General features: G+C 43.1%; 2 protein-coding genes across 3 annotated transcripts; both read left to right on the forward strand.

The window, feature by feature from the left end:
- The first annotated feature begins 273 nt into the window (after positions 1-273).
- LOC129840368 (bile salt export pump-like) lies at positions 274-12309 on the forward strand. Its single transcript, XM_055908186.1, has 29 exons — positions 274-554; positions 656-738; positions 850-868; positions 1293-1322; positions 1401-1452; positions 1934-2196; positions 2704-2791; positions 2887-3020; positions 3313-3484; positions 3800-3924; positions 4374-4548; positions 4731-4844; positions 4967-5077; positions 5194-5319; positions 5519-5722; positions 6170-6340; positions 6590-6791; positions 6969-7035; positions 7221-7308; positions 7487-7660; positions 7749-7853; positions 8087-8248; positions 8461-8664; positions 9104-9345; positions 9533-9689; positions 9786-9983; positions 10126-10332; positions 11185-11331; positions 11651-12309. Exons 2-29 carry the CDS (start codon positions 666-668, stop codon positions 11849-11851), a joined length of 4011 nt encoding a protein of 1336 aa, XP_055764161.1. The 5' UTR covers positions 274-554; positions 656-665; the 3' UTR covers positions 11852-12309.
- Positions 12310-17520: 5211 nt separating this feature from the next.
- LOC129840370 (cystein proteinase inhibitor protein salarin) lies at positions 17521-21777 on the forward strand. 2 transcript variants are annotated; one of them, XM_055908188.1, is made up of 13 exons: positions 17521-17604; positions 18039-18177; positions 18836-18978; positions 19183-19218; positions 19305-19362; positions 19986-20128; positions 20262-20370; positions 20485-20627; positions 20754-20780; positions 20889-20949; positions 21041-21183; positions 21347-21405; positions 21703-21777. In XM_055908188.1, the coding sequence occupies exons 2-13, from the start codon at positions 18054-18056 to the stop codon at positions 21725-21727; spliced, it is 1071 nt and encodes a 356-aa protein (XP_055764163.1). In that variant the 5' UTR covers positions 17521-17604; positions 18039-18053; the 3' UTR covers positions 21728-21777. The 2 variants fall into 2 exon arrangements, with proteins under 2 accessions (XP_055764163.1, XP_055764164.1); XM_055908189.1 differs by having other exon boundaries at positions 17522-17604; positions 21347-21382.
- The last annotated feature ends 4537 nt before the right edge of the window (positions 21778-26314 follow it).

Here is a 26314-nt window from a genome sequence, read left to right on the forward strand (position 1 = left end):
GCCCTAATTTATGTTTGAATTTAAGAAAAACACATATCACCATGAGTGCAATTGCAAGTGTAAAACCCTGATATGCAAATGATTTGACCAGATTCCTTTTCATTGCAAGGAGAGCGATGTAGTAAAGGGTCTGGATTTGTTTTTGTACCATGCTCTCTCCTACTCTTTGCATAGCTGGGTCATCGGCCCCTAGGGCAGTACGAACCGACAGGACACTTACCTCTAAACACAGTCGTATGACCTGAAGTTCCAGCGTGAACCTGGCTTGTGTGTCCAATAAGTACGTGGTGCAGAGGGCCTCAGCCTCTTCCAGCCCACAGTCACCTTATCAGTCTACTCTTTACCTACTATCAGTGACCACCTGCCATCTCTACAGACACACAGTGGTGGCACCAAGCTGTCAGGTGGACACGGCAGCACGTCTTAGTACGGACTGGAGCACATCAGTGTACTGTACAATTGGATCGACTATAATGTAAAGAAGCAGAATCCAACAAGGATTTTAGTGCAAAGAGGAGATACGTTGTTTTTTATTGGATTTGGGAAACAAGTTGGTAGGTATCTCAGTAATGATACAATACATTTCAATTGGGATGTATTTTGGCTTTGTAATTCATTTTTATTATATATTTTTCTTCTTATAAATGTATTGTAGACAGTCCAGGATGCCTGCTGGATCAGTGAAATTACACAGCATCAAAAAGCTGGGAGAAGAAAACAATGGTTTTGATGATGAAGGTACACCTGCATGAATATGATTATGTTCAATGCATGATTTTGATGTCATTGTCCTGACATAAACACTGCTTTAGAAAAGTATAATATCTCTTTATCATCTCTTTATTACAGAGCCTAACGATGCATACATGTAAGTGCATTTTTCTCAGATAAAAAAAAAAAAACTTGTCATGACTTATATTCTGTGTGGTTTGTGTTCTTGTTGGTAAAATTGGTAAATTAAACAAAATAAGTTTGTGGATTTTTTTATTTAACCTTTATTTAACTGGGCAAGTCAGTTAAGAACAAATTCTTATTCACAATGACGGCCTACCCTGGCCAAACCCGGACGATGCTGGGACAATTGTGCGCCGCCCTATGGGACTCCCAATCACAGCCGGTTGTGATACAGCCTGGAATCGAACCAGGGTCTGTAGTGACACCTCTAGCACTGAGATGCGGTGCCTTAGAACGCTGCGCCACTCCGGAGCCCATTTCTTATCATGTTCCTCAGAATTGTGACACGTAAAAACAAGGTCACATTTAATAACATGTTCTTTTTTTCTCCGCTGCAGGATGATGGGGAACCCGAAACAGGACACAAAGTAAGTCCATCTTCTCCCCCTACATTATTCCCCCTCATGTCCTTTAGGCTTTGACTAATTTCTCCGTGATTGTCCCAGGTCTCCAAACAAGAAGAATGAAGCTGCTATCAGGATTGGCTTCTTTCAGCTGGTAAAGTATTTTATGTGTTTCTTTTCATAGAGATGAAACAAAACAGTATCTAACTCTATGGTTCCTTCAGTGAATTCACTGTGCGGTTGTGTAGTGTAGTGTGAAGGTCACATGAATACGTTTTTATTTTATCTCATGTGTGGGAGAGCTGGTTCATAACTCTTGTACATAAGAACTTTAAACCACAACTGGACTGGAAATCTTCAGAAACGGGTACAAGAATGGTAGGTACAATATGAGAATGGAGCATCATGGGCCAGACTCATCACACACAGGCATGTTCCCATGGGATGCCTTTGTTGTGGCAATGACAATATTAAAATCTACATGGTTACAGTGGTTAAAGCATGCATATTTAGTCCAGGTAGTACATCCTGAGACGGTAGGTCAGATTATCAGAACACCTGTTGTGATGACTGACCCATTGGTTGGTTGTGTGTGTGTTTGTGTGTGTGTGTTCGGTGTGTGTGTGTATTTGCAGTTCCGTTTCGCCACTTGCCGGGAGACCCTGATGATGGTGGGGGGTAGTGTTTGTGCCTTCCTCCACGGTTCCGCCCAGCCTCTCATGCTGCTGGTGTTCGGGATGCTCACCGACACCTTCATCGAGTACGACATCGAGTTACAGGAGCTCCTGGACCCCAGGAAGGAATGTATCAACAACACCATACAGTGGAAGAACCAGTCAGTATGGACAGACTGGCTGGATAGCAATAAGACTGATAAGATGAAGAATTTAACATGTGGGTAAGTCCTATTCGTTGCTACGCACAAGAGTAGGACGTTGCTGTACATGGAATTTCTATATCAAGGATTAAGGATAGAAAAATTATTTTATTTGACAACTATAGTAGCCTACTGTCATGGGCAGGTTACACAGGGAAAATGGTCTCTTTATGTATTTTAGGGTAAGGTTAGGGTCTTCTTGTTGTCTCAAGCTGTTGTCTTTTGTAATTAGTTTACAGATGTAGACTCTTAATTTGATCACACTGTTGCAGGAAAACTTTCCTGCGATGCATGACATGTAAAACCTGTAGTGTATTCAAGGTTTAATAAGGCTTCAGATGGTTGTAATTCCACTTTGAAATGTCAGACTTGATTTTCCCTTACAAAAAATGTATCAACCCCTACAAAAATGTAAATGAATTATAATCCACATAATAATTCACATTCCCTGTAGCTGCAGGATTATTTTCCTGCTTTAGCAAACTGGCTGAAATTAAGATCCTACATCTGTATGACACTCATTTTCAGGCTTCTGGACATTGAGTATGAGATGACCAATTTTGCCTACTATTACGTTGCCATTGGATGCGCAGTTTTCTTGCTAGGATACCTTCAAGTAAGTATATAGTTTGCATCAACATACTGAGTTCAAGCAGTTTGATGACAGAGCGCTAGATCTTAATTGCTTTGAATGCCTTATTTCTCTTTTAGATCTCGTTGTGGGTGACGTCTGCAGCGCGACAGATCCAGATCATCAGAAAGATGTACTTCAGGAAGGTGATGAGGATGGAGATCGGCTGGTTCGACTGCAACTCGACTGGAGAGTTAAACACACGCATGTCAGAGTAAGAGAAAAACACAGACCAAATTCCCCTGTTAGGTTTTAATAGAAAAAGTTCTGGGAACATTTGCATTTCCTATCATGTTTAGGACCAGTACAGATGTAGGATCTTAATTTGGTTATTTTGGTCCACATAATAATTCACATTTCCTGTTGCTGCAGGATTATTTTTCTGCTTTAGCAAACTGGCCCAAATTAAGAATATACATCTGTAGTTGTTCTTGAACTTGACCTGACCTGGAAAAATGCTAATGACTCTCATGACTCTGTCTGTGGTGTGCTCCGCTATTTCACAGTGACATCAACAAGATCAATGACGCCATTGCGGATCAAGTGAGCATCTTTATCCAGCGCTTCACCACCTTCGTGTGTGGTTTTGCGATGGGCTTTGTGAAGGGATGGAAGTTAACGCTCGTCATCATCGCAGCCAGCCCTCTCATTGGAGTAGGGGCCGCACTCATGGCTCTGGTAGGATGGTCAACGTCAATCAATGTGGTCACTTCCTGTCCCAATAAACTGAAACGGTCCCTTTCCTTCCCTCCTCTCCGTTTAACTCTGTTAGGAATCGATAGATGAAAGCAATTTACTAGTGGACACTTAGTAAAGGAGACAATGAAGTTAAAGGCGACAAGGAAAGCTCATTTATGAGTATTAGAACTAGGCCTATGATTTACATTGTTAATTTACAATGTGTCGATTCTCATTGAGCTCCATTGAGGTGGGAGTTAGTAAGTGTACTGTACTGACTGCACCTTTCTACTTACCTCCTTTGCTCTCATCTAGTTTGTGGCCAAGCTGACGGGTCAGGAGCTGCAGGCCTATGCTAAGGCTGGAGCCGTGGCCGACGAGGTGCTCACCTCCATCAGAACAGTGGCCGCTTTCGGAGGAGAGCTAAAGGAAGTGGAGAGGTAATATAATAACATGACAGAAACTGCCCCAACAATTTCTCCTTTAGTTATTTGCTGAATTTGTAAGTGTCAATACTCGCCAGACAAATTTGATATACTTTACCTTGATCAACCTCACTATATACTGTTTAATTCCATTAATTGTTTTCTCCTTAAGGGGCAACTAGTAGCACCACCTTACATATTATATTGCGTGCTGGGCCTCTATCCCAGTTTAAAGGGACGCTCCAGAACTTTTGTATAATTTCAGCAAGTAGTTTTGAAAGTAGTGTTCACGAGCCAAAACGGGTCCCTGTTTTTTGTGTACGACGTCATCCAATTGTGCAATTCCAATCCTGCAAAAAAAAATCACAATTGTTTGTTGGAATTTGTATGATATGTTACGATTTTGTCGTGCTTAAGATCCCGGATTGCATCTTTAACCCTCTGTCCCTTTCTCTCTCTCCCAGGTATGACAAGAATCTGATCGCAGCTCAGCGTTGGGGCATCAGGAAGGGCCTGATCATGGGCTTCTTCACAGGCTACATGTGGTTTATCATCTTCCTGTGTTACGCCCTGGCCTTCTGGTACGGATCCAGCCTAGTGGTGGACACACAGGAGTACAGCCCCGGAACACTGTTACAGGTACTATTTTGTAACCATACGGCCAACACCATGAAGGTATACTTTATAAAGAGTCCGTAAGTAGTTCAGCTATAGACTGTGAATCAAATGTATTTGATTTATGAATGAATAATAAACAGTAAGAGCTTAAAAAATAATGATCACCTCATCTGTCCTTTCCACTGTCTTGTCTGTTAACGCAGGTTTTCTTTGGGGTGCTGATAGCAGCCCTGAACTTAGGGCAGGCATCTCCATGTCTGGAGGCATTTGCTGCAGGAAGAGGAGCTGCTACCATCATCTTTGAGACCATCGACAGGGTAGGAAACTCAACATTGTTGGAGAATTTCATTGAGCATTCCATTTACTGTGTGTGCACGCTCACTTTAAACAGCCCTGGTGGTTAACACTGCCATTTGTCTGGCTGTGTCACTGTGCCTAGGAGCCGGACATCGACTGCCTCTCAGAAGCAGGGTACAAACTGGACAAGGTCAAAGGGGACATTGAGTTCCATAACGTCACCTTTCACTACCCTTCCAGACCTGAAGTCGTGGTACTGTGGCTTAGTATTTCCTATAACGACGACATGCATCTGATTATTGTATCTCAGGGCGATTGTGGAATATTTCCTTAAAGATGCAGTCTGTAATTTGCTTTGTGCCGTGTCAGATCCTGGACAAGCTGAGTGTAGCAGTGAATTCTGGCGAGACGACCGCCTTTGTGGGGCCCAGTGGAGCTGGGAAGAGTACCGCCGTGCAGCTCATCCAACGCTTCTACGACCCCAAGGAGGGCATGGTATGTTCTCTTCCCTGACATATATTTAACATGATGTAACACATTAGTAAAATAATACTACTTCTATCAGTACAAAAGTGCACCTCCACTAAAGTGTATCACTGAGAGAGTCTTTAGAGGAAATAGTGTAGAGACATTTTAAATGTCACATTTTTCTCCCTCCCATTCTCTCTTTCTCCTTGTTTATGCCTTGTCTCAGGTGACCTTGGATGGCCATGACATCAGAGGCCTGAACATCCAATGGCTACGTTCGTTGATGGGCATCGTGGAGCAGGAGCCTGTGTTGTTTGCCACAACCATCGCCGAGAACATCCGCTACGGTCGCCCCGGAGTCACCCTGGATGACATCATCCACGCCACCAAGGAGGCTAATGCCTACAACTTTATCATGGACCTACCACAGGTGAGGTTGACAGCATTTAGCGCGCTAAACATTGAGGGCTAGTGTAACTGGTGTGAAATGGCTAGCTAGTTAGCGGGGCGAGTGCTAATAGCGTTTCAATTGGTGACGTCACTCGCTCTGAGACCTTGAAGTAGTTGTTTCACGGCTTTTATGGAGCGATAGGTAATGATGCTTCGAGGGTGTCAGTTGTTGATGTGGGCAGAGGGTCCCTGGTTCAAGCCCAGGTAAGGGCGAGGAGAGGGACGGAAGGAAAACTGTTACACTAACATGACAACGATAGTCCGATCTGGAACCCAGACTACTTATTTGTGACTTTTGTCTCCAGTGTTTTTCAAAGGCTTAAAAACGTTCAAAACATTACTGACTCAACATCTACTGTCTACTGTCTGTCTACTGTCACATGGCCTTTCAGTTCAATGACATAAAGACTTGTGATTGGTGCAACAGAAATTTGACACACTGGTGGGAGAGGGCGGAGGTCAGATGAGCGGCGGTCAGAAGCAGCGCATCGCCATCGCCCGAGCTCTGGTCAGGAACCCCCGGATCCTACTGCTGGACATGGCCACCTCCGCTCTGGACAATGAGAGTGAGGCTGTGGTACAGGAGGCTCTGGACAAAGTGAGTGATTGCGTCCCAAATAGCACCATATTCCCAAAATAAAGCAGGAAGTGACTAGGAAGTGTCTCTGCTAGGATCAATTCATTAATAATAGTAAGGATAACTCTGATGATAGATTGTGTTCGTATATCATCTTTCATACAACATGATCAGACCTAAGTACGTGACAAATGGTAGAAAAACAATTATGAAAATAACCATATTCACCGTAGCCAGGTAGGATAACGTCTCATGTTTATCTCCTATAAGGTACGTAATGGCCGCACCACCATCTCCATAGCCCATCGCCTATCCACCATTAAGAACGCGGACGTGATCGTGGGCTACGAGCATGGGCGGGCGGTGGAGAGGGGCAAGCATGATGAGCTGCTGGAGAGGAAGGGTGTTTACTTCACTCTGGTTACCCTACAAAGCCAAGGAGACAAGGCTCTCAACCAGAAGGCCAGACAGAGTAGGTCTCTAAGAGATCAATGCATCCCCATCCTCTGCCAAAATTCTAAAGTTGACTTGCACACACTTTTGTCAACATAAAAAGTATTAAGAGAGAAATTAATGTGCAGGAACACCTTTAACAAAACATTTCTTATAACATTTTGTATAATAACCTCCCTCCTTTTGCCTGTGTCAGTGGCGGGCAATGACGAGCCAGAGCAGAAGAGTTTATCCAGGGCCGGGAGTTACAGAGCCAGTCTCAGGTACTGTAGAACTACATCTCTCATGATGCACTTCACATCCTTTTCACAAGGCCTCACTCATATCTGGTTACAGTGAATCCGACACACATCTGGGTGAAGCATGGCAGACATTTTGTGCCAGAATGCAGACTGTCATTTTGCATCTTGGTAGTGCATTGACTTGGTGCTTGTCTGTTGTTGTACAGAGCCTCTATCAGGAAGAGGACCCGCTCACAGCTGTCCAACCTCATTCCAGAAGCAGAATCCTTCATCTCTCAGGCAGACGCGGGCAAGGTCAGAGTGTGTGTGTGTGTGTGTGAAGGAGGTTTGTATGGGAGTCATCAACAGAGTTAAACAGGGTTACTTGCCTCTTTCCCTTTCCAGGTAATCTACAGTTTACATGTGTGCATTTGTTATGCATGTATCCATAGTCCATACACGTGTGTGTATATATATGTCTTAATGTGTCCAGAGTGCCTTTGTGGAGGAGGAAGAGGTCGAGGAACAAGTTGAGCCTGCTCCAGTGACCAGGATCCTGAAGTACAATGCCCCTGAGTGGCCCTACATGCTGTTTGGAACCATCGGAGCAGCTGTCAACGGAGGAGTCAACCCAGTGTACTCCCTGCTCTTCAGTCAGATTCTGGCGGTAAGGTGGAGGGGTGTAGTATTGACAAGACAGTCTTCATTGAATATTGGTTCATTAGCTTAATCAGTGTATGTGTGTGTTCCTGTAGACATTCTCCATACCAGACCCAGAGGCTCAGAGGAGGGAGATCAATGGTATCTGCATGTTCTTTGTGCTGGTCGGAGTGACGTCCTTCATCACCCAGATGCTCCAAGTACATGTCCCTCCCTCCCTCCCTCCCTCCCTCCCTCCCTCCCTCCCTCCCTCCCTCCCTCCCTCCCTACCTACCACCCTACCACCCTCCCTTCCTACCACCCTCCCATCCTTTATGTTCACCTTTCTTAATCTTCACATCAACCGAATCCATTCTCCTGCTTCTCTAAACTCTCTCTCTGTGTTTTTGTCATTTCCCTTAACCTGATCTGATGGTGTCGGTGTCTCCACCAGGGCTATGCCTTCTCTAAGTCTGGGGAGCTGCTGACAAGGCGCTTGAGGAGGATGGGTTTCCACGCAATGTTGGGTCAGGAGGTGGGCTGGTTCGATGACCACAGGAACAGCCCCGGGGCCCTGACCACACGGCTGGCCACTGACGCCTCCCAGGTCCAAGGGGTCAGTATGGACCTCATATAGTCCTCATATAGGGCAGTTACCAGACCCCAGACCAAATAGTATCAGTGTCTTTCAAATACTTGATTTAATGGAGTGCAATGGAACTAATGCAGCAGACCCAAAAGAAAACCTCACCCATCTGGCATTCTGGGTAAATAACCTATTCCAAACCCAAATGAATTGATTGATACCACTCCCTCATCCTCTCCTAGGCCACTGGCTCTCAGATCGGCATGATCGTTAACTCTCTGACCAACATTGGTGTGGCCGTCATCATTTCCTTCTACTTCAGCTGGAAGCTCAGCCTGGTCATCCTGTGCTTCCTGCCTTTCCTGGCTTTGTCTGGAGGATTCCAGGCTAAGATGCTCACTGGCTTCGCCAAGCAGGACAAACAGGCCATGGAGGATGCAGGACGGGTAGGCTACAGTACTCCACCGACTCACTGGCCAGGGCTGTTTGTAACACAGGCTGGAGTCACATGGTGCTACTGTGACTGGAAGTGAATTGTCATTAAAGCAAGGCTGTACACTAACTTCACACATTAGCTATCAATAGTTATCAACATGTTTCTCAAAAGCTTCTGTTAGGGTCATTCAAGCAAAGTCACTACCACAGAACTTCCCTTGTGTCATATTCTAAGATATTTCAGCCTGTAACTATTGTAATGTCTGTTATAGACATCAGGTGAGCGCTTCCTGAAACCTCGTCACAGTAAACCCACTGGAGAGCTTATCTTACAGTGTGGTAGAGATAATGCGTATAGTTCCTGTACTGTAGACAGTTCCTACTTCCTGTTCTAGACTTACAAGGTGGTAGTGGTGGGTGGTTGTGACATCTCTGTGGTATCTTTTGTAGATCTCTGGCGAGGCCCTGAACAACATCCGCACCATCGCGGGGCTGGGAAAGGAACAGAGATTTGTGGAGATGTACGAGGCTCACCTGGAGGCTCCGTACCAGGCCGCCAAGCAGAAGGCCAACGTGTACGGTGCCTGCTACGGCTTTGCCCAGTGTGTCATCTTCATGGCCAACAGTGCCTCCTACAGGTTTGGAGGGTACCTAGTGCGCCAGGAGGGCCTCCACTTCAGCCTGGTCTTCAGGTGAGAGAAACTGTCTGCCTGCCTGTCCGTCTGCCTGTCTGCCTGCATACCTGTCAACAATATAAACAGACCATGAAATCACATTGTCCAAGATGTATTCCACTACCTCCACCACCTTTCCACCACCTTTGTTTATTTCTTTATATTAACTTGACTAAACCCCATTGTCTCTCTGTGATTGGTTCAGAGTGATCTCAGCCATAGTGACCAGTGGCACAGCACTGGGCCGAGCCTCTTCCTACACCCCAGACTACGCCAAAGCCAAGATCTCAGCTGCCCGTTTTTTCCAGCTCCTCGACCGCGTGCCAAAGATCAGCGTCTACAGCAACGAGGGGGACAAATGGGTACATGTCACCCACGCACGCACACACAAACATGCACTCACTCTCTCTCTCGCTCACGCCCCGCCCCCTCTCTCTCTCTCTCTCTCTCTCGTCCAGCCTGATTTCAGAGGGAACTTAGAGTTCATTGACTGTAAGTTCACGTACCCGACCCGGCCAGACATCCAGGTGCTGAACGGCCTCAACGTATCGGTAAAGCCCGGCCAGACGCTGGCCTTCGTGGGCAGCAGCGGCTGTGGGAAGAGCACCAGTGTCCAGCTACTGGAGAGATTCTATGACCCCGACCAGGGCAAAGTGGTGAGTCCTCAGTTTCTCTCAGCAGCACGCAAAATCCCCATATATGTCTCTAGAGGTATAAAGACTGTAAGACAATGGGGGTATCCTGGGAGCTGGATTAGTTCACAGGATAGTTGACTGGATTTTCCATGTTGCATTGCAGATTATTGATGGCCATGACTCGACTCAGGTCAACGTCTCGTACCTGCGCTCCAAGATCGGCATCGTATCCCAGGAGCCCATTCTGTTTGACTGTAGCATCGGAGACAACATCAAGTACGGAGACAACCTACGCGAAGTCAGCATGAATGACATAATCTCCGCATCCAAGAAAGCCCAGCTCCACGACTTTGTCATGACACTACCTGAGGTAATGCTGCTGTAAGTGTACTAATTTAAAACAACACGGTCAGTGTACTAACTTAAAACAACACGGTCAGTGTACTAACTTAAAACAACACTGTCAGTGTACTAACTTAAAACAACACGGTCAGTGTACTAACTTAAAACAACACGGTCAGTGTACTAACTTAAAACAACACGGTCAGTGTACTAACTTAAAACAACACGGTCAGTGTACTAATTTAAAACAACACGGTCAGTGTACTAACTTAAAACAACACGGTCAGTGTACTAATTTAAAACAACACTGTCAGTGTACTAACTTAAAACAACACGGTCAGTGTACTAACTTAAAACAACACGGTCAGTGTACTAACTTAAAACAACACGGTCAGTGTACTAACTTAAAACAACACGGTCAGTGTACTAACTTAAAACAACACGGTCAGTGTACTAACTTAAAACAACACGGTCAGTGTACTAACTTAAAACAACACGGTCAGTGTACTAACTTAAAACAACACGGTCAGTGTACTAACTTAAAACAACACGGTCAGTGTACTAACTTAAAACAACACGGTCAGTGTACTAACTTAAAACAACACTGTCAGTGTACTAACTTAAAACAACACAAAATTGCAGGTTTGTAGCACCATTAGGAAGGAAACGCCAATGATTTAGATATGTCATTTAAATCAGTTGTGGCCAGTTACTCTAACATCTTCGTTTCTATCAAAGATACCCGTACACTAAGATCCAAATACAAATGTCCAGTTTTTGTGCCAAACTTTTAGTCACAAGAACTCTGTCACAGTATACCCTGCATCTGTAGCCCTTTGTCTGACACAGTAGTCTTTAAAGTTTGAATATCTCCCTTTAGAAATACGACACCAACGTGGGTTCCCAGGGCTCCCAGCTGTCTCGGGGACAGAAGCAGCGCATAGCAATCGCCAGGGCGATTATCCGCGACCCTAAGATCCTGCTACTGGACGAAGCCACTTCAGCCCTGGACACGGAGAGCGAGAAGGTAATGTCTCCATGACAACCGCCTGTCATCACCACAAGCAGTAGAAGAAGTCCTGAACCTGATAAGGATAGATTCAATTTATACAGATCTTTCAATTCCAAATAGCTTTAGAATTGGTACGAGGCAAGGCAAGCATGCAATTTGCCTGAGCCTTAGGTCCATTGTATGAGGCAGAGGCAGTAATCAAGTAATCATGGTGAGTCATGGGTGATTGTGAAATCAGCTCAAAGCTTTGTGTGTGTGTGTGTGTGTGTGTGTGTGTGTGTGTGTGCGTGCGTGCGTGCGTGCGTGCGTGCGTGCGTGCGTGCCTGCATTACAGACGGTGCAAGAGGCGCTGGATAAAGCGAGGGAGGGCCGAACCTGCATCGTCATCGCCCACCGTCTCTCCACCATCCAGAACTCTGACATCATTGCCGTTATGTCCAGGGGCTTCGTCATCGAACAGGGACCACATGACCAGCTCATGGCTCTCAAAGGGGCCTATTACAAACTTGTCACCACCGGTGCACCAATCAGCTAACTCCTCATGGTTATAGGAGCCAAACCAGGAAATGCCTGTTCAGGTCATCACACCGGGTCATATAGTATTTATTCTGCAGAAGGAATCCTGTTAACCGTCACACATTCTTTAGTTTTAATTGGTCATGCTGTGTATTCATTTGTTGTCGTTACATTTAAACAGAACTATGGCTGGTATGCATTCATTACTTGTATATACTGTGGTGTACAAAATGAAGGATTAGTTAAATTACTTTGTTGAGTACATGTATTCAAGGTGGGCTTTCAGGTGTTCATAATTATGCTCTATTAATTGTGTTACGTTGACACAGGTCAGTGTTAAGTATGAGACATACTGTAGGTCTGAGTGGCTACCTTTTGTATTTGAATTTTTACTTTTTGTAATGAACTGTATTGCATAAGAATACATTGAATCCTAATATCTACATTGAGGGTATAAAGTAACTGTTTACGATTGTCTACCGTTTGTGCTGTGCTTACCATTATATATTTATGATTTTAAAATGTTTTGGATTTTAAATTGAACCTTTATTCTTTGAACCAAATATGGTGCATTTAAATTGCCTGCAGACGATAATACATTCTACATCAGTTGATTTTCCTTAGTCAAAGGTTAAGATAACAAGATGTCGTTCTCAACTAACATCAAGGCGGTGGCCCGTTCCTGTAGGTTCATGCTCTACAACATCCGCAGAGTACGACCCTGCCTCACACAGGAAGCGGCGCAGGTCCTAATCCAGGCACTTGTCATCTCCCGTCTGGATTACTGCAACTCGCTGTTGGCTGGGCTCCCTGCCTGTGCCATTAAACCCCTACAACTCATCCAGAACGCCCAGCCCGTCTGGTGTTCAACCTTCCCAAGTTCTCTCACGTCACCCCGCTCCTCCGCTCTCTCCACTGGCTTCCAGTTGAAGCTCGCATCCGCTACAAGACCATGGTGCTTGCCTACGGAGCTGTGAGGGGAACGGCACCTCAGTACCTTCAGGCTCTGATCAGGCCCTACACCCAAACAAGGGCACTGCGTTCATCCACCTCTGGCCTGCTCGCCTCCCTACCACTGAGGAAGTACAGTTCCCGCTCAGCCCAGTCAAAACTGTTCGCTGCTCTGGCACCCCAATGGTGGAACAAACTCCCTCACGACGCCAGGACAGCGGAGTCAATCACCACCTTCCGGAGACACCTGAAACCCCACCTCTTCAAGGAATACCTAGGATAGGATAAAGCAATCCTTCTGCACCCCCCCCCCCCTTAAAAGATCTAGATGCACTATTGTAAAGTGGCTGTTCCACTGGATGTCATAAGGTGAATGCACCAATTTGTAAGTCGCTCTGGATAAGAGCGTCTGCTAAATGACTTAAATGTAAATGTAATAACAGATTAATTGAAGAGCCTGGGACAGACTAGTACTACAGACTAGTACTACAGTATTCTCTACATCAGGTCTTGTTGATGCTTCCATGACTGACACTGTGACACACTGACCTGACACCAGGAGGAGATTTGCTGCATCCATCCATCAGCGGTAATGTGTGATCACACCGCTCTGACCTTATGGAATGGAGTCTTCATCAGTGCATCCCAGATTCCCAGCACCCAGACAAGGGGTGAATTAGTATGCCGGTGAAGCAATATAATCTTTCCTGGCTCTCTGCTCACAATCCGTCCGCTTAGAGGACACTGTTTTACTTTGTGCCATGTAGCGTCAATACAATATTGATTGATACCGGCGCGCCTTAGACAGGTCCTGGAATCAAGTGTGGGGGTGAGTGTCTGGGTTTCTGTTGACTTAGTGGGTGAGAAGTAGGGCTAACGTGCTCTAATAAGTATTGCCCAGTGCGGAAGGACTGAGTTTGAGCCGCGTGTGTGTTTTCAATCTCAGGTCATCGACCTCCACGATGTTATCCACTCGTAAAGATGAGTCATCAACCTCCACAATGTTCTCCACTCATAAAGACGAGTCATCAAACTCCACGATGTTATCCACTCGTAAAGACGAGTCATCAAACTCCACGATGTTATCCACTCATAAAGACGAGTCATCAAACTCCACGATGTTATCCACTCGTAAAGACGAGTCATCAAACTCGTCATCAAACATCAAAAGTCCTATACTGTCGCTGTCCTACTAGTCCTATACTGTCTCTATCCTATTAGTCCTATACTGTCTCTCCTACTTGTCCTATTCTGTCTCTGTCCTACTTGTCCTATTCTGTCTCTGTCCTACTAGTCCTATTCTGTCTCTGTCCTACTAGTCCTATACTGTCTTTCCTACTCGTCCTATTCTGTCTCTGTCCTACTAGTCCTATATTGTCTCTGTCCTACTAGTCCTATTCTGTCTCTGTTCTACTAGTCCTATACTGTCGCTGTCCTACTAGTCCTATACTGTCTCTGTCCTACTAGTCCTATACTGTCTCTCCTACTCTGCCTCTCCATCTGCCTCAGCCTCCACCCTGGTGAAAAGTCAAGCCTCAGAAGATTTAACACACTTACCATGTCATTACTACCTACTGGGTGGCTGGTAGCATAGCGGTTAAGGCACTGGGCCAATAACCGTAAGGAACCTAGTTTGAATAAAGGTGAAAAATCTGTTGACGTCCCCCTTAAGCAAGGCACTCAACCCTAACTGCTCCGGGGTCGCCGTTGATAATGGCACACCCTGTCTCAGGGAGAGCGGGGAATGAGGAAAACACATTTCCAATTCACACATGCGTATTTGTACATGTGTGAAATAGGACAAGCACCCACCAAGTTATTGTTATTACCTACTGGGGGGTTGAACAGTAAATAGGTTTGTATTAAACAGCGACAGTAAATGTGATTTAGAGACCACTGTATTTCTAATGCTCCATCATCCATCGGTGACACAAGTAGTCTCAATGAGAACGAGGAATGGGGGTCCAACTAATTCAAAGATGATAGGTAGGTCTGCTCCAAAATGGCCTTGTCAGAGATTGAAGTTGCTTTGGTATTGAATAAAAAATATCTCAGACCATGTCCACGGTTGGAATTGGTTGGAGATGGAATTTGATTCACTTGGGAGTGCATTACATGAAACTTTAGTGGTAAACTCAGTGGCATTAGTTGACCACATGGTGGCATTGTATCCTATTCTCTTCATAAGTATTATAGTGAACTGAAGTGGTAATGTAATAACAGAGTGTAGACCATGAGTAGAAGCACGGTAGAACATGTACTAGTTGCAGGATGGAGTACTGAACTGCGGAGGTAAGATACCCTGCTGAAGTCTACCTGTTGTGTTGTCATGAACTAATAGAGTGCCATTTGGGTAGAGTCATTTGGTTAAAAAATGTTTTTAAAAAATGCAACATTCTGTCAACTTCATTAAAAAAACATTTCCCATTTCAAGACGTTGAATTCAGAAAAATTACTATAGTGATACAGATGACCTGCTTTGACACTATGATTTTACTATTTGACGTTCAATTTAAAAAGGAATAGTTTCACCGTTTTTAAAGGAGAGTCCAGTTCACATAACAGGGTTGACCTTAAAATGTAAATCACGTTAAATAAATTACAATCTTCAGAAATGACTTTGTCAGAGCAAGAAAATAACTAAGACTTTACAAAAACAAAGATATAAGATCAATAATAAGATAATAATATTTGGGCTTCACAATGAGGTGAAAAGTTGGGGAAATGTTTGGGTTAAGTGGATTAAAACTTCCTAGAAGTCAGAAACACAGGAGGGATGTGTCAAAATGCTGATTTGGGCCTAACCCTTGTCGTGGAAATTCTACTCCGTGTGGTGGAAATTACCACTAGGGACACTCGAAGTCTATCTTAAATGAATCATTGTTTATTAACAATCACCTGGAGAGGTTCCAACCAACTCAATGCACCATGTACACATGTTGATCAGGAGCTCCAACTGGGCAGTCCCGTTAATAATGTATGATGAATAAGCTAAATCATGCAAACATGATCTGTCTGCAGTTTTTAAGAGAACTAACGGATAACGTTTGGTTCATTCATGTCACCAACCAATACTGGTTCATTCATGTGACAGACCAATACCTCACAAGGCTTCTTCTCTCCAAGCTGAGACCTTGAAACTGAGATATCTTTCATTCTCAAAACAAGGTCTGGGCGTACTGCCAAATTGCAGATGCTGATAGTGAGGATTTGTTCAATCAGTCACTTGCATGAACACAGAAATTGGTTATTAGAACAGCACATGAATTGAACACAGAAATTAGTTATTAGGAAAGCACAAACATTAAAATTCCATCACACCTTAAATCAGATTTTTTAATTTTTCATGTGGTCTATATTAAAGGGCATTTCATTTAATATAACAGGCTTTTAAAATTCAATATTGGTGCACCATTTCAACTTAAAATATCAAAATGCGGCCTCCCGGCTGGCGCAGTGGTCTAAGGCACTGACCCGCAGTGCTAGCTGTTGCACCAGAGATTCTGGGTTCGACCCCAGGCTCTGCCTCTCTGCCGCGACTGGGAGGCTCATGGGGCGACGCACAATTGGCCTAGCGTCGTCCGGGTTAGGGAGGGTTTGGGTGGCAGGGATATCCTTGTCTCATCGAGAACTAGCGACTCCTGTGGCGCAGTGCACGTGACTCCTGTGGCGCAGTGCACGTGATTCCTGTGGCACAGTGCACGCTGACCAGACCAGGTGTTTCCTCCGACACATTGGTGCGGCTGGCTTCCGGGTTGGATGTGCATTGTGTCATTGTGTCAAGAAGCAGTGTGGCTTGGTTGGGTTGTGTTTCGGAGGACGCACGGCTCTCGACCTTTGCCTCTCCCGAGTCCGTACGGGAGTTGCAGTGATGAGACAAGACAGGAACTACTACCAATTGGATACCATGAAATCGGGGAGAAAAAGGGGTAAAAAAAAATATATATATATAAAATACAAAAATATCAAAATGCACTATTTGTGGAACAACCCAAATAATGTGGACTATGCAATGAGCATGGAGTGGATTGTGAAATAGGCTAGTTGTTGTTTATTTAAATAACATGCTGTACAGTGCAATAATCAGTGACATCTGTTAAAAGCCCTGTTTATACCTTGTGCTAATGTGTCCTGATCGTGCCCACATTTCCAGAAATGTGACTACACATGGTATTAAAATGTATATGTTATCCCTTCCTGGCGGTGGCCAGGAAGATCTGATCACAATGTGTCTTTTAATCGTCTACACCTGTCTAAAAATGTGGGCACAATCAGAATATGGACAAGATCAGGATAAAGCACACAAGTTAGAACCAGGTATAAACAGGGCTTTAGATGGCCCTCAGGATCCAGATGTATTCAGATTTAGCAAGTCTCCTTATAGTATATAAATTGTATGCCAAATTTATGATATTAATTATAAATATGTACATTTCATGTCACTATCCTAGTTGCTGTCCAAGTTACTTTTATTATTGTAAGTCGCAGATTTTTAAAGGATTCCAACTGCCGTGAGTTATTGTAGCTGGGCTTTTGCTTGACCCCTTTTTGAACAGAGAAACTGTAAAGTGATGAGGAATTAACCTACCAGGTGACTTCGAATCAAGATGAGGTTAGATTAGGAAACGTAGGGTTCATTTTACTTCTCAGAAAGGCTGTTTTGAAAGTGATTGTGAAAGACAGCATTGTGTGCTTGTGCAATGTGATTTTGAAAGAGGTACAGAGTTCATCTGTTTTGTTTGTCTACTGTGTCACTGGTGGCTATAAAGTGGCAGTGTGCAGTGGTACAACGCACTGTGAGTCTACGATCACAGGGAGAAGGTACAGTTAAACATCGCTGTTGTTTGTGTGTGTGTGTGTGTGTGTGTGTGTGTGTGTGTGTGTGTGTGTGTGTGTGTGTGTGTGTGTGTGTTGTTTTGCTGAACCAATGGGAACTTTGAACTGTTTGCACACCTTCCGTATGGGGATGTCATGACTAACTGGGGACAAAACCTTGGTCCCCACAAGGCTGACCGTGTGTGTGTGTGTGTGTGTGTGTGTGTGTGTGTGTGTGTGTGTGTGTGTGTGTGTGTGTGTGTGTGTGTGTGTGTGTGTGTGTGTGTGTGTGTGTGTGTGTGTGTGTGTGTGTGTGTGTGTGCGCGGTTTGGGGGAGAAGTCAGAGAATGTGGATAAGCCTTTGAGTGTATCAATATCAATATGGCCTACTTGAGTATATTGAGCTGGACCCAGATCTTTCCATGTGTTTTCTATCTTAGCCGCTCATCTCTAGAATGAAGTCTCTCGTGCTCCTGCTATTGGTGGCTGTTACTGTATCATCTGTGGTGTCTAAACCCCTTCCTGAAGACTCTGAAGCAGAGGTTCACAAGGAGTTTGAGACATGGAAAGTTAAATATGGTAAAACTGGTTCAGTACTAGTATTTCACCAATGGATATTTACACTGAGTATACAAAACATTAAGAATGCCTTCTCTTTCCATGACATAGACTGGCCAGGTGAATCCAGGTGAAAGCTGTGATCCCTTATTGAACCATTCATTGTTAAATCAACTTCAATCAGTGTAGATAAAGGGGAGGAGACAGGTTAAAGAAGGATTTTTAAGCCTTGAGACAATTGAGACATGGATTCTGTTTGTGTACAATTCAGAGGGTGAATGGGCAAGACAAAATATTTAAATGCCTTTGAACAGGGTATGGTAGTAGGTGCCTGGTGCACTTTTTTGTGTCAAGAACTGCACCGCTGCTGGGTTTTTCACTCTCAACAGTTTCCCGTGTGTATCAAGAATGGTCGACTACCCAGAGGACATCCAGGCAACTTCACAAAGGTGGGAAGCATTGACATCAACATGGGCCAGCATCCCTGTGGAACACTTTCGACAACTTGTAGAGTCCATGCCCCGATGAATTGAGGCTGTTCTGAGGGCAAGAGAGGGAGGGCAACTCAGTACTTGGAAGGTGTTCCTAATGTTTGGTATACTCAGTGTATAATTGTATTGACAATGAATTAGTCGTCAAAATGTCAACACAGAAAGATACATTTAGAGTACATTTGCAGGGAAGAGCTATCCGTCTACCGAGGAGGAAGCCAAACGTAAGGGGATGTGGTTAGCGACGAGGAAGAGGGTGATGGAACACAATACGAGAGCAGGAAATGGATTAGAGAGCTACACCATGGCGGTCAATCACTTTGCTGACCTGGTACGGTTCAATATTTACTGGTAAATTATTAACTTTCAATTTAGTTAGTTAGTTTAGAAATTCTAGCTCAGCCACTGGCTTTACAATAACATTCCAAATCCGTCTTAGGCCCATAGTTTTATAGTTAGTTACTACTGTGATATTTTCTTAGCAGCCCTGTTGAGTCTCTTTGTTGAGTCTCCGTGTCTTTGCTTCCTCTCACAGACTACTGAGGAGGTTCCTAAAGGACTTTTGCCCATGGTAAAGTGCTACAGTCTTTACAACACATTTCCCTATATGGTTAATCATAATAATAGTATGATGAAGAACTCTGTCTTGTGTCTCAGCCTCGACCTGAGGAAGAAGAGGTGGACAAAGAGTTTGAGATGTGGAAAACTGTCAATGGTAAAACTGGTTTGATACTAACTGAATGCAAAGGAGGTTGGTGGCACCTTAATTGGGGAGGACAGGCTCGTGGTAATGACTGGAGCAGAATGAGTGGAATGGTACCAAACACATGGTTTCCAGGTGTTTGATGCCATTCCATTTGCACCATTCCGGCCATTATTACTAGCCTGTGACTGAATGAGGCTTTATTTTAAGGCAGTGGCCGTGTCCGAATACCCATAATAGCGTACTACATAATTAAACTGCATACTCATTTCGGCGTTTGATCTAGTAGAATTCACTTGTTTCTTCCGATTCACGTATTTGACAACAGCTGGTAATCAGATAAATTGTTGCGCTGTACCAAAATGAATGAATGGTGGGAATCAATGCAATTGTGCATTAGATTACATATTCAAAGTACTTTTTTCCCCGAAATGTCACATACCATAAAACTGTATTTTTCCCGCATGCTATTTAGTACGCTAGTATGGGTATTCGGAGACGGCTACTGTTTCCACTGGTAGTAGTACAATGGCCCCTAAATAATTAAAGGGAAATAAGCTTTAAAATAAAGTGCAGCGTTAGCCTAGGATTGGTGAATGCAGATGCTAATATTTACTAAATGGACATGTTCGTAGGTAAGACCTATAACTCCACCGAGGAGGAAGCTAGGCGTAAGGAGATCTGGTTAGCTACCAGGGCAAGAGTGATGGAACACAACAAGAGAGCAGAGAATGGCTCAGAGAGCTTCACCATGGGGATTAATTACTTCTCTGACATGGTAAGGTGGTACCATTTATTTATTGTCAAATAATGATCAAATTGATTAAAGTCTTTTGAACATTCTGCTACAAACAGCTTGTCTAACATTTTATTGCCTTATTTTTGAGTCTCTGTCTTTTTTACACCCACAGACTTTTGAGGAGGTACCTAAAGGACGACTTATGGCTGTGTTTCCCACTCGAGATGGAGGGGAGGAAGCAGAGGTGGATAAAGAGTTTGAAATGTGGAAGGTTCAACATGGTAAAACGGGTTCAATACTCACTGAAAGAAACAAAAATAGTCAACAGTGATGGTAGACTACAACAGTTTAAACAATACAGACGTTATGTCTCAATGTTATCTGACCATTTGCAGGGAAGAGCTATGGTTCCACCGAGGAGGAAGCCAAGCGTAAGGAGATCTGGTTAGCTACCAGGGCAAGAGTGATGGAACACAACAAGAGAGCAGAGAATGGCTCAGAGAGCTTCACCATGGGGATGAATCATCTTTCTGACAAGGTATGATCACTGTCAGGGAGAGGCCTACTATATAAAACAGTTCAACTTGGAGGTTGCTTACTTGGTTACTGATGATACTTTTCTCACAGGCTTTCTTGATACTATGCATGTTGCTTCCTTTCACAGACTACTGCGGAGGTTACAGGACACAGGGTAGGGTCACGCACTTACTGCAATGCACTGCACTTATAAGGTTAATGAAAATATGAATCAATCATTTGTGGTGGTAATTGTATGATCGAGACCTCTCTTATTCCTTAGCTTCAAGATAGGAAGGAAGCAGAGGTGCACAAGGAGTTTGAAACATGGAAAGTTAAATATGGTAAAACTGGTTCAACAATAACTGAAATAGATATTTCCCGTATACATAAAGTCAAATTCATTAAACAAGTTGACGTTTTTCATGCTTGCAGGAAAGACCTATCCGTCCACCGAGGAGGAAGCTAAGCGCAAGGAGATCTGGCTAGCTACTAGGAAGATGGTGACGGAACACAACAAGAGAGCAGAGAATGGCCAGGAGAGCTTCACCATGGCAGTCAATCACTTTGCTGACTTGGTATGGTGTTATTATTAATAGTGAAATTAATTCAGATTAGTCTGAAAGAAATCCGGGTTGTTATTTCTAGTTATACATTATATTACTATGTTGATATAAGTTATAAATTGATATAAGATTTCTCAAACAAGTCTAAAGTTGTTTGTCGCCTTTTTCCTTCCAGACTACTGAGGAGGTTCCTAGAGGGCTCTTTCCCATGGTAACGTACCAGCATTTCAAAATGTAATGTGTTTAATGCTACAATGTAATTTAACTGAATTTACAGTGATGTAAAGTTTGTGTTAACTCCCGTTTCTCTTTCCCATTCATCCTCCTGCCCCTGACCACTCATCTCATCACAGGGTATGCTTCCAGTCACATTAGTTACTAACATTGTACTCACTACACTCCTATTCACAATCCTTAACTACAATGACCATAGTCTTAAAAAAATATTAAAGAACCCTTCACATTTACTAATGTTACACTCCTAATTCACAAAACAATCAGATATTGACAGACTGTCTGTTTCCTCCAACAGAATGAAGAAGACAAGACTCTATGAGGAATTAACTATTTTGCAATTTACAATAAATATAAACACTACACTTTCAATTCTTGTGTCCATTTTTTCCTTTATCTTATATCAGCCTATATGGCAGGGTTCCCCAAACGAATGTGGACGTGGGTGGTTTTATTTGGCCCCCCAAGTAAAATAAATAAATATATATATACACTACTGTTCAAAAGTTTGGGGTCACTTAGAAATGTCCTTGTTTTTGAAAGAAAATCACTTTTTTGTCCATTAAAATAACATCAAATTGATCAGAAATGCAGTGTAGACATTGTTAATATTGTAAATGACTATTGTAGCTGGAAACGGCAGATTTTTTATGGAATATCTATAAAGGCGTACAGAGGCCCATTATCAGCAAACATCACTCCTGTGTTCCAATGGCACGTTGTGTTTGCTAATCCAAGTTTATCATTTTAAAAGACTAATTGATCATTATGAAAACTCTTTTGCAATTATGTTAGCACAGCTGAAAACTGTTGTCCTGATTAAAGAAGGAATAAAACTGGCCTTCTTTAGACTAGTTGTGTCACGTTCCTGACCTATTTATGTTAGTTTGTTATGTGTGTTAGTTGGTCAGGACGTGAGGTTGGGTGGGCATTCTATGTTTTCTGTTTCTGTGTTGGCTTTGGGTTGCCTGGTATGGCTCTTAATTAGAGGCAGGTGTTTGGCGTTCCTCTAATTAAGAGTCATATTTAGGTAGGCGTTGTCACAGTGTTCGTTGTGGGTGATTGTCTTCCGTGTCTGTGTAATTGTTTGCACCATACGGGACTGTTTCGGTTTGTGTAGTCTAATTGTCCTATTCGTGCGTTCTTGTTGTTTTATGTAAGTTCGTCATATAGGTCTGTCTACACCGTTTTGTTATTTTGTTAGTTTATACAAGTTCGTGTCTATGTTAAACGTTTGTAGCCTGTGTGTGCACATCGTTTATTTAGCTTCACGATCGTTTATTGTTTTTGTTAAATAAATATGTGTTCAAACTTCGCTGCGCCTTGGTTCCCTCAATACTCCTCCTCTTCCGAAGATGTAGAGGAGGAGGACCGCCGTTACAAGTTGAGTGTCTGGAGCATCAGCATTTGTGGGTTCGATTACAGGAACAAAATGGTCAGAAACAAATAACTTTCCTCTGAAACTCATCAGTCTATTCTTGTTCTGAGAAATGAAGGCTATTCCATGCGAGAAATTGCCAAGAAATTGAAGACCTTGTACAACGCTGTGTACTACTCCTTTCACAGAACAGCGCAAACTGTCCAGTACTTTAAAAATATCCTCTCATGTTGTCCTGGTTTCCAGTGGTTTGCAGAAGAGGATGTCTTCCTTAATTGACTCCTGTCGTAGATGAATCAGAATTAGTTAGGTAACATAGATAAATAAGATGTTTTATTTACTTTCATAATATGCAGAATATCAGAAAGGGAGAAGGGCTCCACTATGTCTGTACGCTAGTCACTCCCTTCTTTTCCCATTGGGGGGAGGAGTATGGCAGTGTCTGGAATCATTGTATTATCCCTCTGATGTGTTGATGAATCTTGAGATAGTATATGACCTAGAAGTTCACTCCCCTTAGTGAGCTTCTCCAGGAGTGAGGAGAAGAGGGGGTGCATTTGAGATGGGGGTATCTAGAATTGACAATTGATATATGCCATTTGATGAGGTAATGTTTTGGTCCTAAGTGGTACCAAGAACAAGATTAGAATCTCGTCTAAAGAGACCAAACTGAACGATAATTTATAACTAATGCTATCTGGCTATGGGATACTCCTCTTTCAAGTAAAAGGCCCCTTGTGAAGTTCCTAAGATCTGTGGTTCGTCATGTGAGTTGAGAGAGGTGTATCTTGGATATAAAAGATACTAAGAATTGTTTTGTAAGCACTCTCAGAGAATTCATTTATAGACACTGAATTGATCTTAGCGTCAAAGGGCTATGGTGAAGCTCATATAATTAAAGATGGACTTTAAAATATAACTCTGACTTGTGTGTGGTTTGCTCTCTCATCATTTAGTAATACAGGAAATTACCACGACACCCCCCATAAACGTAATGGACATATACCAGGAGCTGTGCCAGGCCCGCCATGTCTGTTGACTCATCCAGCTGTAACGCATAGAATTCCCTGGCAAAGCAGTAATTGTTTCAAAACATCTCCTGCCATGTTACTGATGCGTCTTGAAACAGTGTTGTTTGATTAAGTCATTGTCTGTATATTTTTTGGGGCCTTTTCCCCCAGCATTGTCCCAGCCATATCTGCGGCAGCAGGAAGAATTAAGTCCTCCACAATAGTATGGGGCTTCCCGTTCCTAGTCACTCGGTAGCTCACCCTATAAGACACTTCTAGCCCCTTCTTATTAATGGTATCTGTTGCTTTTATACATGTCTTACTACTCGAAAGTAGTCATTATTCTTGCTAAAAAAAACTCCTGTGGCTTATTTTTCAAAATGTTCATGTTGCATTTCTAAATTTCGGCGCAAGAGTGAAGGTTTCCTGCGAGTAATGGTAATGGTAATGTAATGGTTAATGTGGTTGGATGTTAATTATTTGACTAGGCTACCTGTGTTTGACATTGTGTTGTTATTTCGCTGAACACTAGATGGTTTAATTTTATTTTTGGCAGTGAAACGAGGCTACTCAGGTGAGAAAAAAACCTCAACCAAATGTATAGCCCCGTTGAAAAATATAAATGTACTGTGAAAATGTGAAGGCATTTTTTATAAACAAAAAATGAGGCGTTGAGTTTTTACCAAAAAGTACTATTTTGGTTTCATCTGACCATATGCCATTCTCCCAATCTTCTTCTGGATCATCCAAATGCTCTCTAGCAAACTTCAGACGAGCCTGGACATGTACTGGCTTAAGCCATTTATTTGCCATTTACATGTCTGGCACTGCAGGATTTGAGTCCCTGGCGGCGTAGTGTGTTACTGATGGTAGGCTTTGTTACTTTGATCCCAGCTCTCTCCAGGTCATTCACTAGGTCCCCCCCGTGTGGTTCTGGGATTTTTGCTCACCGTTCTTGTGATCATTTTGACCCCACGGGGTGAGATCTTGCGTGGAGCCCCAGATCGAGGGAGATTATCAGTGGTCTTGTATGTTTTCCATTTCCTAATAATTGCTCCCACAGTTGATTTTCTTCAAACCAAGCTGCTTACCTATTGCAGATTCAGTTTTCCCGGCCTGGTGCAGGTCTACAATTTTGTTTCTGGTGTCCTTTGACAGCTCTTTGGTCTTGGCCATAGTGGAGTTTGGAGTATGACTGTTTGAGGTTGTGGACAGGTGTCTTTTATACTGATAACAAGTTCAAACAGGTGCCATTAATACAGGTAACGAGTGGAGGACAGAGGAGCCTCTTAAAGAAGAAGTTACAGGTCTGTGAGAGCCAGAAATCTTGCTTGTTTGTAGGTGACCAAATACTTATTTTCCACCATAATTTGCAAATAAATTCATAAAAAATCCTACAATGTGATTTTCTGGATTTTTTTTTCTCATTTTGTCTGTCATAGTTGAAGTGTACCTATGATGAACATTACAGGCCTCTCTCATTTTTTTTAAGTGGGAGAACTTGCACAATTGGTGGCTGACTAAATACTTTTTCCCCCCACTGTATCCCCCTCTTTTCACACTACTTTCAGGAAGAACTACTTCGAAACTTTTCAAAAGATCCAAAAATACATAAAAAGATGGTCCGCTATGGCCACTTCTTTGCATGCTAGAAGTTAAATTATTAAAATGTATGTCCTCGTATCAATTTTATGAGTTCCATGTTACCACTGCCTCTTCCTATAAACTATTGGTCTAAACTTGACTCTGTCATAACGAAGTTAATTTGGGGGAGAAACCACAGATGAAATTGGCAACACTACAGAGAACAGAAGCATCAGGTTGATTTGCAGTTCCAAATTCATTTCCTGAAGACCTGGTTAAACCCAAAGGCTTCTTTCTGTTCCTTGGCATGCTATAGAAGATTCAATACTTTCACCATTTAGATTACAAGATTGATTATTTTCTGGACTGACTCCTAAAAAATGTGCATTATTGTTTGGACCCATTATAGCATACTCAGTAAATGTGTGGAAAGCTACAGAGAAGCATATAAGATCTAATCTTAAATGGCATTCATAATCTCCAATATGGCGTAATAAAGAATTGTTTGCGTGTAAGAAACCATTTATATCAGATTCTTTGTCTAAGAAGGGTATTTATACTTTCAAAGACATATTCCATTTGAATGAACTCATCAGTTTCCAGGAATTCCGCCAGTGTTTTAATGTCCAGGTTCATCATTTTATCTTTACCTTCAACTCCGCCTATCCACGTGAGCCTATGGGGTCCCCTGGGGAGCAGAACTAGCAGTACACCCATTGGTTAAACTTCTAACGGCCACGCCCCTCAAAAGGAGTGTCTAATTTCTATAGTCAATGAATTCTAACAGCACAAAAACCCTTAACTCTATCCACTGTATGGGGAAATAATTTTACTCTTGCTGACAGACAAATAAATTGGGAGACAGTATGGAAAAATATATTTGGATCATCTACAAACCCCAATCACCAATTAATTTTAAAAAATGTTTGCCATAGAA

This window comes from Salvelinus fontinalis, chromosome 41 (genome assembly GCF_029448725.1).
Source record: "Salvelinus fontinalis isolate EN_2023a chromosome 41, ASM2944872v1, whole genome shotgun sequence".
NCBI classification, from domain to species: Eukaryota; Metazoa; Chordata; class Actinopteri; order Salmoniformes; family Salmonidae; genus Salvelinus; species Salvelinus fontinalis.

Coding starts and splice junctions, on each gene's coding strand:
- LOC129840368 (XM_055908186.1), top strand. CDS start 666: ATGCCTGCTGGATCAGTGAAATTACACAGCATCAAAAAGCTGGGAGAA. Junction 5,078..5,193: donor CTTCCAGACCTGAAGTCGTG/GTACTGTGGCTT, acceptor GTGCCGTGTCAG/ATCCTGGACAAGCTGAGTGT. Junction 9,984..10,125: donor ACCCCGACCAGGGCAAAGTG/GTGAGTCCTCAG, acceptor GTTGCATTGCAG/ATTATTGATGGCCATGACTC.
- LOC129840370 (XM_055908188.1), top strand. CDS start 18,054: ATGAAGTCTCTCGTGCTCCTGCTATTGGTGGCTGTTACTGTATCATCT. Junction 20,129..20,261: donor TTAATTACTTCTCTGACATG/GTAAGGTGGTAC, acceptor TTACACCCACAG/ACTTTTGAGGAGGTACCTAA. Junction 20,781..20,888: donor CGGAGGTTACAGGACACAGG/GTAGGGTCACGC, acceptor CTTATTCCTTAG/CTTCAAGATAGGAAGGAAGC.